The following is a 13,118-nucleotide window of genomic DNA, read 5'->3' on the forward strand; positions in this document are numbered from 1 at the left end:
TCGACCATGAAGGCCTGATTCACACAGTCTCCTCTGAACAGTTGCTTTGAGATGTTGTTTTGAGATGTGTTACTTGAACTCTGTGAAGCATTTATTTGGGCTGCAATTTCTGAGGCTGGTAACTCTAATGAACTTATCCTCTGTTCATTGAAATGCATTCCAGTTGACTACCTCATGAAGCTGGTTGAGAAAATGCCAAGAGTGTGAAAAGATGTCATCAAGGCAAAGGGTGGCTACTTTGTAGAATCTAGAATACAATGTAGAAAATGTTAAAAATAAAGAAAAACCCTTGAATGAGTAGGTGTGTCCAAACGTTTGACTGGTACAGTACATGTACCTCTATGAGCTAGCCACCAGGAATATGTACTGTATGTTGAAATTTATTATAAAGGAAGATCCAGTATATTGTTCTGGCCTCTTGTCTATCTTTCCGGGCTAAGTTGATTGGCTGAGCCCTTGGCTCAGTCTCTTTCCTGGTTCCTGATCCGGCCTCCTAGTCTCTTTCCTGATTGGTTATCTCTGTGTGTGTGTGTCCAGGTGAGGCGGAGGCTGACAACCCATGAGGTGGACATCAAGGACCTGGAGGCTGCAGTACGGGGGGAGGGGGTACAAGAGTCACCCCGGGAGGAGATTGCTCGCCTCAGACGGTTACAGATGGAACCTGACCAGTACAACCTGGACATCAGCAAAGAGGTTAGACACACTCTGACCAACAACCACACTATGTGATACAATCATTATGTGACTATGATCCAGTCGTGATGTCATATAGTTGTGCTTAATGCAAAGTTAATGAAACACTTTGAAAACAGATTATTTCAGTTATTTCAGTAACACTTCATTCGTTGGAGCTCTTTCAGCTGGTATTTGTCTGGTATAAAAAATGCAGTGATAATTAACAAGTCAAATCACATTTTTATTGGTCACATACCCGTATTTAGAAGATGTTTTTGCAGGTGTAGTGAAATGCTTGTGTTCCTAGCTCCAACAGTGCGTCATATCTAACAATTCACAACAACAAACACAAATCTAAAAGTACAATAAGGGAATTAATAAATAAAGAAATATCAGGACGAGAAATGTCGGAGTGGCATTAACTAAAATACAGTAGAATAGAATACAGTATATACATATGATATGAATAAGCAGTATGTAAACGTTATTCATTCTTAAGGACCGGCGTTCCGTCAATGGGACAGTTGTAAATCATGCAGCGCGTTATATCAAGATTGCAGATTTTAGAATAACAACAAATGTCGGTACATAGAAGTGTCTTATATCGGCTGAAAGCTTAAATTATTGTTAATATAACTGCACTGTCCAATTTACAGTAGCTATTACTGTGAAAAAATGCCATACTATTGTTTGAGGAGAGCTCCTAACAACAAAACACTTTTTTCAACCCGATAGGTTTGATAAATTCACCTCCTGAAGGTGAAATTTGCACTTACATTCTGAAATCTTGCTCTGATTTATCATCCAAAGGGTCCCAGAGATAACATGAAGTGTCGTTTGTTAGATAAATTCCTTTTTCATATCCTAAAAAGGTCCATATAGCATGGGTGATCGACTGCAAACAAAGGAATCTGTGAAAATCTCACCCTAAACGTAGTATATCCTATGGACACCATATTTGGTCAGAGAGCGACGCCTTCATGGCACACCAATGACGCGGGCGGCCATCAATTGAAGGACTGTATCTTTGTCAAATAAGCACCAATCGGGGTCAAGCTAGATAGCCAATGAGCTGGGCTTTACGGGAGTATCCGGAAACCCCGTCTCGGTCGCAAAATGTAGGTGCTAACCTTTTGCGACAGCATGCCTTTTCCTTTTGGACACAACGTATAAGAATATTATGAAGTTATGAAAACGGGTTGTTTTGCAAATGTTGAACTTATAATACTAATAATTGGAAAGCTAAATCAAAGTCCAAGTAGACAGATTTAATGATAATCTTGCAGAAAAATTGAATATGAATGCGAATGTCTCATTCACGATTTGCCCAAATGTACCTGGGGTCTTGACACTAACAGTCTTGTTGTTCACTCATTTTTCAAGTTATCCATCTGAAACTTTACACATACACTGATGTCATCTTCTGTACACTACCGGAATTACAACTAGAGTGATGGCTATAACTATTACCTTTCTCTTGCATTTCAAAGATGGTGGCAGAAAAATACTTTCTTTTTTTGTATTTTCTTCTACCAGATCTATTGTGTTATAGTCTCCTACATTAATTTCACAGTTCCACAAACTTCAAAGTGTTTACTTTGAAATGGTACCAAGAATATGCATATCCTTGCTTCAGGGCCTGAGCTACAGGCAGTTAGATTTGGGTATGTAATTTAGGCAAAAATTGAAAAAGATTGGGCTATTATTAAAGTGACCAGTGATTCCATGTCCTTGTACATAGATCAGCAGCCTCTAATGTGCAGGGTTGAGTAACCGGGTTGTAGCTGGCTAGTGATGGCTATTTAACAGTCTGATGGCCTTGAGATAGAAGCTGTTTTTCGCTCTCTCTGTCCCAGCTTTGATGCACCTGTACTGACCTCGCCTTCTGGATGATAGCGGGGTGAACAGACTGTGGCTCGGGTGGTTGATGTCCTTTATCTTTTTAGCCTTCCTGTGACATCGTGTCCTGGAGGGCAGGCAGTATGCATCCGGCGATGCGTTGGGCAGACCGCATTACCCTCTGGAGAGCCCTGCGGTTGCGGGTGGTGCAGTTGCCGTACCAGGCGGTGATTCACCACACTGTCTGTGTTGGTGGACCATTTCAGATCATCAGTTATGTGTACGCCGAGGAACTTGAAGCTTTCCACCTTCTCCACTGTGGTCCTGTCAATGTGGATAGGGTTGTGCTCCCTCTGCTTTTTTCTGCTTCTTTGTTTTGTTTGACGTTGAGGGAGAGGTTATTTTCCTGGCACCACTCCGCCAGGTCCCTCACCTGTTAGTACACACTAAGTGGTAATGAAGATGTAGAGGAGGCGGCTCATTAGAATATTTCGGGGCATGGTTTGATCACAGCTCTTTTTTTTTGCAACTGTGAGTTAGTGTCATTCCAGTTGATTTAATCTGTTACATGTTAAATATGATAATGATTAGTGATGGTGTTTTGTGTTTTGTGAAAGACTGATGTATGGCTGGTGTCAATTGAAAGTGATGTGTAAATCAGTGGTTCTCAATTCTCTCCTCAGAGACCCCCTGTAACGGCAGCCTTCCCTCTCTTCGCGAGAAGAGAGGGTGTAACAGGGATCGGACCAAGACGCAGCGTAGTTGGTGCTCAACATATTTAATAATGATAAACAGTGTACACTTAACAATTACAAAATAACAAAATGTGGCAAACCGATTACAGTCCTAGCTGGTGCAGCAAAAACACAGAGACAGGAAACAACCACCCACAAACCCCAACACAAAACAAGCCACCTATATATGATTCCCAATCAGAGACAACACAAAACACCTGCCTCTGATTGAGAACCATATTAGGCCAAACATAGAAACAGACAAACTAGACACACAACAAAGAATGCCCACCCAGCTCACGTCTTGACCAACACTAAAACAAGCAAAACACACAAGAACTATGGTCAGAACGTGACACCCCCAGTCGTTCCACATCTAGCACACCTGTTTCAACTTACAATAATTAAACCAATGGAATTGTAACAATATAATATCGCTAACCAGAAAAAATAACCCAGTATTGTTCTTCAAACGGTTATTTCTAGAACCTTGAAATGGTTGTATACAAAAGGGTTGTGACAATAGCAGAATTTTTTTTGGTGCTATATAAAGCCTTTTTGTTTATATTTTTTTATTGAATCATAGGAATGGTTCTTTATTGCACCATAAAAGTTTTGGCTATTGTTACGAGCTAAATAATCCTTATTTGGACCTATATAGAAAAGTTTGTTTTTAGTGTGTGCTGGCTTCAAATAATTTCCCACAATTGGTCACTACTTGTATACGTAATGTTTTTTCTAATTGCAAACCAAGTATATAGTGAGCCATAAAATAAAAGATGATCAAACCTCATCTGTAACTCGTTGTGTCCTCAGCTGTGTACTCCAGACAAGATTCTGATTCCGGAGCGCTACCTGGACGTGGACACTCCTCTCAGCCCAGAGGAGCAAAAGGAGAAACAGAAGAAAGTAGAGAGGATCAAGACGCTCATTGCCAAATCAAAGTATGTACAGACACTACTGAACTACTATCTAACACAGCTCTCACACAGTACAGCAGTGTATTTAGCCAAAGTTTGGCTAAACATTCTCCCCTCTACTGATTATCTGATTCACATCTGAATGATGGGATGCCACATGTTCTGTATAAAAAGGCATAATTTAATCTTAATCTCCTTTCTCCTGCGCTCTACTTCTTTTCTTTGTCATTCTCTCCCCCTTCCCTCTGCCCATCACTCCCTCCAGTCTCCAGAACGTGGTTCCCCTATTGGACGGTCCTACTGAGGGGGCTGGTTCCCACCACCAGAGTAACCCAGAGCAGCAGCTCCAGGACCAGGAGAAGAGGATTGAGATCTCCTGTGCCCTGGCCACCGAGGCCTCGCGACGCTCCCGTCTGCTCTCCGGTGAGGACGCCACCGCAGCCTGCCGCTCCACCACCACCACCACCCCGACCACCCTGTCGCTACGGTTTTCCCCCTCACGGTTATCGTTGCCCACCCAGGCCCCATCGCCCCCCTGTCATTGAGAGGACCCCCCAGCGACGAGTGGCGATGTGTTGCTGCAACACCCCCCACCGCCATCCAAAACCCCTTCTCTCTCTGCCTCTATGATACACATGTCCACCACCAACCACACATGTCCACCCTTCTCCAGCTGTGTGCATCACACTCAACATCCCTAACAGCTGTGTTGGTATTAGATTGGAGGTTAACCTAGTCGAACTGCCTTGTTATAAAATATACAACGAGGGCCAGTTCCATCAACTTTAAAATCCCAATGTAACTCTTAGTTAAACCTCACTGTCAATTGTCTGCAAACGACTCCACTATCCAACACTTAACCCCAGCCAATCACACACTCACTTCTTCACCATCTGCTGTATTGCAATACAATCCACTATCCACTACCCACTCACTACCTAACCCCAACAACCACACCTTCACTCCCTCGAGGTCTGCAGCAGTCCACCAAGCGAAGTACGTAACAAGCTTCTCAGACGAGTTCTGATATAGGATCAGGTTCCCCCTGTCATCTAAATCTTATTCAATGTGATCTAAAAGGCATAAATGATCCCAGATCAGCACACCTACTCTGACACTATAAATACAGGTCCTGAGCTCAGATACACCTATATGTATCTGCTCTTACTGAAAATGCTTATTAACCTTGTCCATTCACTGGGCATCCTAAAACAGTGGCACATTTTCACTGTCCCTAGAGCCATAGATTAACAGAGATTTGATCAATTCAGATGAACCGAGATTGAGAATATGAAAGTGTTGCCATGTTGCCACCAGATGTTCCAGGATGATAATCTTCCAATGAGAAATGCAAGTTAGAATGGAATGTTATGGAACGTCTTGTGCTAGCAGGGAAGATAGTTCACCAAACTCTTATCGCTGGCTCTGCCTGTTTCACTGTCTGTCTCACTACCCCGCTCCTCCACTCTACACAATATTCACTGTCTGTCTCACTACCCCACTCCTCCACTCCCCACAATATGCACTTTCTGTCTCACTACCCCACTCCTCCACTCTCCACAATATGCACTGTCTGTCTCACTACCCCACTCCTCCACTCTCCACAATATGCACTTTCTGTCTCACTACCCCACTCCTCCACTCTCCACAATATGCACTGTCTGTCTCACTACCCCACTCCTCCACTCCACCACAATATGCACTTTGTCTCACTACCCCACTCCTCCACTCCACCACAATATGCACTGTCTGTCTCACTACCCCACTCCTCCACTCTCCACAATATGCACTGTCTGTCTCACTACCCCACTCCTCCACTCCACCACAATATGCACTGTCTGTCTCACTACCCCACTCCTCCACTCTCCACAATATTCACTGTCTGTCTCACTACCCCACTCCTCCACTCTCCACAATATTCACTGTCTGTCTCACTACCCCACTCCTCCACAATATTCACTGTCTGTCTCACTACCTCACTCATCCACTCCCCACAATATTCACTGTCTGTCACACTACCCCACTCCTCCACTCTCCACAATATTCACTGTCTGTCACACTACCCCACTCCTCCACTCTCCACAATATTCACTGTCTGTCTCACTACCCCACTCCTCCACTCTCCACAATATTCACTGTCTGTCACACTACCCCACTCATCCACTCCCCACAAATATTCACAACACACGCTGATGCTCCACTGTCTTAACCTAGAGGCTCTACTATATAGTCCTTGAAGATCGTAAGCTGTCCTATAGTTAGATCGACAGTTTCCGTTTGCTCAAAACTACGACACTATTTCTTACTGCTTACCCTCTGTCTCTGCCCCTCTACCCACAACCAACCACATATTCACAATGGCATCACGGTTCACTTAATGATTTGGGGAAATTGAACATCATCTTGTCAGCTTTAAGTGATGAGCTGAAGAAAAACAAAACTGGCTTGATTTATCAACTCTTATAGTGCCATTAGTATTCAGTTATACTATGTGCTGCCTGCTGTCAGACGTGGTCATAAAAACATGGTCCAGCTGCACAGAGATCAAACCAAGTTTGCGCTTTATACTGTATCTGTGTTTCTCTGGTGATGCCAGATAGCAACTATTTTATTTTGTCAAGCCTCCTTAGGCTCCAGAGCCGAAGTGCTCTGAATGTGTGTAGGTAAACTCCAGATCCAGATACAATGGCTTTATCATAGTATACACTACCCCCATAGTATACACTACCCCCACATAGTATACACTCCTCTTGCTTCCTCAGTACAGAGCTACAGGCTAAGCACCATTCATCTTATGCTTGTGAGGTGATGTGAGTGCACAGTCTCCCCTGTTTTATCTCCCTCACTCTACCTACCCTTTTTAAATTGCTTTACACCTTTATGTTTTGCTATTTGTTTTGCTCGTTCTCACGTCACACCCCCATTCCATTCCAGCCCAGTGCGCCCCCAGCCCCCACGCCTCCCCGACCAGCCTGGCCCCTCCCCCCTCCTCCACTGGCTTCTCCGACTCCGCCCACATCATGAAGGTGTGAGTCTGTGAAGGTGAGTCCCCGCCCACCAACCACACTTACCTCAATCCCTTAACCCCCCACTCCCCCTTAACCCCTCGCTGGTTGCCGTACCTCCTACCTCTCCTGGTTGGGCAGGGCTCTCTGTTTTTCCCTCAGGTGATTTCTTGACCAATGGCAGCAGGTGGACATCAAGGGATCTTTTATTGTTACCTTTTATTACTATCTGCTTTGCTCAATTGTTTTACTAACTGGAAACAAGTTCAGAATGCACTCAATGGCCAGTGCTAATATCAGATTTTTGCTAAGTATACCAAAATAAACATACACCAATAGTATATTACTACCAGTCCTTTTTCATATTCTGTACTCATTTTAAGGTACGGAAACCGTCAATCAATACAGATATAGCAGTGAACTATCCTTTTAAGATTTATGACAGTTATTATTAATATCACAGGGTCAGATCAGTGGGACTAATCTGTTATTACTATTATCACAGGGTCAGATCAGTGGGACTAAGCTGTTATTACTATTATCACAGGGTCAGATCAGTGTGGATAAGCTGTTATTACTATTATCACGAGGTCAGATTAGTGGAACAAAGCTGTTATTACTATTATCACAGGGTCAGATCAGTGTGGATAAGCTGTTATTACTATTATCACAGGGTCAGATCAGTATGGATAAGCTGTTATTACTATTATCACAGTGTCATATCAGTATGGATAAGCTGGTATTACTATTATCACGAGGTCAGATTAGTGGAACAAAGCTGTTATTACTATTATCACAGGGTCAGATCAGTATGGATAAGCTGTTATTACTATTATCACAGGGTCAGATCAGTATGGATAAGCTGTTATTACTATTATCACAGGGTCAGATCAGTATGGATAAGCTGTTATTACTATTATCACAGTGTCATATCAGTATGGATAAGCTGTTATTACTATTATCACGAGGTCAGATTAGTGGAACAAAGCTGTTATTACTATTATCACAGGGTCAGATCAGTGTGGATAAGCTGTTATTACTATTATCACAGGGTCAGATCAGTATGGATAAGCTGTTATTACTATTATCACAGGGTCAGATCAGTATGGATAAGCTGTTATTACTATTATCACAGTGTCAGATCAGTATGGATAAGCTGTTATTACTATTATCACAGGGTCAGATCAGTATGGATAAGCTGTTATTACTATTATCACAGTGTCATATCAGTATGGATAAGCTGTTATTACTATTATCACAGGGTCAGATCAGTGTGGATAAGCTGTTATTACTATTATCACGAGGTCAGATCAGTGTGGATAAGCTGTTATTACTATTATCACAGTGTCAGATCAGTATGGATAAGCTGTTATTACTATTATCACAGGGTCAGATCAGTGGGACTAAGCTGTTATTACTATTATCACATGGTCAGATCAGTGTGGATAAGCTGTTATTACTATTATCACAGTGTCAGATCAGTATGGATAAGCTGTTATTACTATTATCACAAGGTCAGATCAGTATGGATAAGCTGTTATTACTATTATCACAGTGTCATATCAGTATGGATAAGCTGTTATTACTATTATCACAGGGTCAGATCAGTATGGATAAGCTGTTATTACTATTATCACAGTGTCATATCAGTATGGATAAGCTGTTATTACTATTATCACAGTGTCAGATCAGTATGGATAAGCTGTTATTACTATTATCACAGTGTCAGATCAGTATGGATAAGCTGTTATTACTTTTATCACAGGGTCAGATCAGTATGGATAAGCTGTTATTACTTTTATCACAGGGTCAGATCAGTATGGATAAGCTGTTGTTACTATTATCACGATGTCAGATCAGTATGGATAAGCTGTTATTACTTTTATCACAGGGTCAGATCAGTATGGATAAGCTGTTGTTACTATTATCACGATGTCAGATCAGTATGGATAAGCTGTTATTACTTTTATCACAAGGTAATATAAGTATGGATAAGCTGTTATTACTATTATCACAGTGTCAGATCAGTATGGATAAGCTGTTATTACTATTATCACAGGGTCAGATCAGTGTGGATAAGCTGTTATTACTTTTATCACAGGGTCAGATCAGTATGGATAAGCTGTTATTACTATTATCACATGGTCAGATCAGTGTGGATAAGCTGTTATTACTATTATCACAGTGTCATATCAGTATGGATAAGCTGTTATTACTATTATCACAGGGTCAGATCAGTGTGGATAAGCTGTTATTACTATTATCACATGGTCAGATCAGTGGGGCTAAGCTGTTAGTACTGACAACACTCAGTGGTTTGGTCTCTGCATGCCTCATGTTGCTCTAGTTGTGTCCTAAATGGCACCCCATTCCCCATTTTGTCCAGAGGCCTATGGGACTAGGGTGGCATTTGGGATGCAGCCTCTATTTTTCTGCCTTGGACCAGTCAATTTAGAGCTCTACACGTTGAATAAAGCCAGGCTGCCACATCCAACACATATTCAGCAATGAACCCAAGTAATGATAAACTGCTGTTTCAGACTTTGAAGCTAACAGACATCACATTCAACTAATAAGAAGAGGATCACTCTTACTGTCAGCACTTTAGTTTAATCATATCATGTGTACAGACTCGGATGAATACCAGATATTTGAGTTAGTTTAAATATTGAGGGATCGACACTGGGTGGTTTCGACGGTAATGCAACCATAATCTTTATAAGCCCTCCAGAAGACATTGTCATTTCTGGTCAAGAAATCAAACCTCAAAAACTATACTGATTTATTTCCCTTTCATTGTGTTTGGCAAAAACAACTCAAGATATCCGCCTTACTTTTAAACATTGGCAGGATCACACATGGCCCTTACAAAAGCCAAATGCACAAATTGAATGCAGACGTACACCAATGGCACAAGACTGCAATGCCTAAAAAGACCTTGAAGTCCATGGGTAGTATCTTTGGTTCTGCTTGGTTTATGATGTTCAGGGTCTATTGTCCATATACTCACACCAAACATACTTCCGTGACTTTCTATGGTCATTGTTGTTGTTTACAAGCTGATAAATCAGCACATTTCCTAAGACCATTGTGGACTTGTTTTACCCAAAATTACAACTATGCAGGAAAAGTATGTTAGCTGGAAAATTACTCAAGTTGATGTTGCACTGCGACTTTCTTGGCCTGGTTGTGACAACTATTGAATCCCTTCAATAACCACTCTCCCACATAACAGGGGCACTTCCTGTAACGTGCGACAGGATTCTCAGCTGTGATTGGTTCAAACTGGCCTGGAGCGGTTGACCAAAATGAGGCAGCGTAGAGAGTTGTCCTGCTGTCAAATTAGCATTTAAAGTCACACGAAGACATAACAGAATGGGATCTCATATGAGTTCGGATGCATTTCCTTTCCTTGCTTTCAGTTTTCATTGTGTCTCTGTTTGAATGTTTTGTAAGAGTTTTACTGGAGTTAAAGTGTATTCTCTCTCTCTCCTTCCCATCCTCCCTCTATCTATCACTGTCTCTATCTCTGTGTCTATCTCTGTGTCTATCTCTATCTCTAACTTTGTCTCTGTGTCTATCTGTCTCTATCTCTGTGTCTGTCTCTGTGTCTCTCTGTGTCTATCTCTGTGTCTCTCTGTGTCTATCTCTGTGTCTATTTCTGTGTTTATCTATGTCTCTATCTCTGTGTCTATCTCTGTGCATATGTATGTATCTATCTCTGTCTCTATCTCTGTGTCTATCACTGTGTCTCTGTGTCTATCACTGTGTCTATCTCTGCATCTAACTCTGTGTCTATCTCTGTCGCTGTCTCTATCTCTGTCTCTATTCCTGTGTCTATGTCTATCTCTATCCCTCTCTCTCTTTCTCGCTTTTTCATTTCTAGCTCAAGCACTGGCTGCCGTTAAGTTTGATGGAGCATCCTTCTGAGGATCCACTGGAATATAAAGAATAAGCCCAAAGAAACTGGTTTTGTTTAGTCTCTGACCGTACGCCCGCCGGTGTATAAACCCAACGACCTCCACAACAACACAACAGGAAAAAGGAAGCTGTCACAGGAAGTCTGGAAAGTTGGCCACCTGAGGACGTCTTCAAGCCAAACAGACTAATGATGGAGAAACTTAAACTTAATGTCCACACCTCCCACCCACCCCAGGGGCTGCTATAACAGCATCCTCCACTCTCCCTCTGTCAATGACCACATTTACACTCTTCCTCTCAGCCTAGGCCTGGTAGAAAAGAGCTTCTCTATGAGGGCAGGAAAAGCAAACAAAACAAAAGCAAATTTACAATTGTGGGTGTACACAATTTTTTGATGCAGCATCTGAAGCTACTAAACTAGCCATAGAGTACATTACTCATAGGGTGTATACAGTACATTACTCATAGGGTGTATACAGTACATTACTTATAGGGTGTATACAGTACATTACTCATAGGGTGTATACAGTACATTACTCATAGGGTGTATACAGTACATTACTCATAGGGTGTATACAGTACATTACTCTAACATGGTCTCCGCCATGCTAAACAGACAGTCAGACAGTGTTTCTCTGTTACTCAGCTCAGAACGGTATCTGCTATGGAAAGATTAGAAGTACCACAGAGACTAGAAGCCAAGGACAGTAGAGTTTTGTGACTGAACGGTTCAGGAGAGCACTTATTGTACGTGATGCACAGATCTCAGTTAAGATGATTAGGGAGGAGGACTGGCTGAGCTGGACTTCAGGAAGAAGGCAGGAAGGTTTTTATTGGTGCAGAGAGTAGTAGAACAAATCAGAGACTGATGTGTTTAGTGTAACAGAAAAAGGTTACAGAGGAGAAGGAGGTGAACGGAGGGTGGTTCAAGAACCATAAAGAGATAAAAGTAGCAACAGAAGGTACCAGAACAGAATACGGCATCTTAAGAGCAATGTGGTCTTCTCTCTATTTGACTCCTGGGTCATGTAGTCTTGTTTCTGATTGGCCCCTGGGTCATTGTCTCTGACTCAGTTAAACAGCCCTTGACCCTCAGAGGCCAGTAGCGGGAGAGCTGTACTGCATGCAAGCAAAGTGGCACACACATACACACACACACACACCATTCTTTCCCACCTCAATCCACTGGTGTCAGGGCATGGGTGTACAGCAGTGCGTGATGAGCCCCCCCCCCCCCCCCCCCCCCCCCACCCCTATTCCTTTCCAACCCTCTCATCCCAGGTCAGGAACACACCTGTTGAACACTTACCTGACCCACTGTGCCTGCCTCCCAGCCCCTTCTCCAGGCTTGGCTACCCCCTTCGGTTCCCTCTTCTGTCTACACCCCGAGCTTGTTGGAACCTGTATGTGTATGTGTGTGACTGTCTACAGGAAGCCCCATTCTGACTCTGGTAACTATGAATCTAGATGTGAGTAAAGCCCAACCACCTTTAGCAATAAAAGCCACTGTCTTCTCTTACTCCTCTCATTGCTAGGACCTTTCTTCAGTGGTACAGTATGTCAATAGCTAAATGTCTGGATAAAATCCATGCATACAGTAGCAGTCAAAAGTTTGGACACACCTACTCATCCTAGGGTTTTTCTTTATTTTTACTATTTTCTACATTGTAGAATAATAGAGAAGATATCAAAACTAGGAAATAACACATATGGAATCATGTATAAACAAAAAAGTGTTAAACAAATCAAAATATATTTTATATTTGAGATTCTTCAAAACAGCCACCCTTTGCATTGATGACAGCTTTGCACACTCTTGGCATTCTCTCAACCAGCTTCATGAGGTAATCACCTGGAATGCACTTCAATTAACAGGTTTGCCTTGTTAAAAGTTAATTTGTGGAATTTCTTTCCTTCTTAATGCGTTTGAGCCAAAGTTGTGTTGTGACAAGGTAGGGTTGGAATATAGAAGATTGTTTGGTAAAAGACCAAGTCCATATTAACTCAAGAACATCTCAAATAAT

At 42.2% G+C, this 13,118-nt stretch overlaps 1 protein-coding gene across 8 annotated transcripts in view; it reads left to right on the forward strand.

The window, feature by feature from the left end:
- LOC129844193 (pleckstrin homology domain-containing family A member 6-like) overlaps positions 1-12,340 on the forward strand; it is a 116,483-nt gene extending 104,143 nt beyond the window's left edge. For 7 of the 8 annotated variants that reach the window (XM_055912622.1, XM_055912618.1, XM_055912621.1 and 4 more), the window contains 5 exons: positions 538-693; positions 4,065-4,192; positions 4,434-4,591; positions 7,103-7,210; positions 11,060-12,340. In XM_055912622.1, the coding sequence (XP_055768597.1) occupies positions 538-693; positions 4,065-4,192; positions 4,434-4,591; positions 7,103-7,200 (540 nt within the window). In that variant the 3' untranslated portion in view covers positions 7,201-7,210; positions 11,060-12,340. The remainder of the gene's footprint in view (positions 1-537; positions 694-4,064; positions 4,193-4,433; positions 4,592-7,102; positions 7,211-11,059) is intronic. The other variant, XM_055912620.1, reaches the window with a different exon arrangement.
- The last annotated feature ends 778 nt before the right edge of the window (positions 12,341-13,118 follow it).

This window comes from Salvelinus fontinalis, unplaced genomic scaffold, assembly GCF_029448725.1.
Source record: "Salvelinus fontinalis isolate EN_2023a unplaced genomic scaffold, ASM2944872v1 scaffold_0193, whole genome shotgun sequence".
Lineage (NCBI taxonomy): Eukaryota > Metazoa > Chordata > Actinopteri > Salmoniformes > Salmonidae > Salvelinus > Salvelinus fontinalis.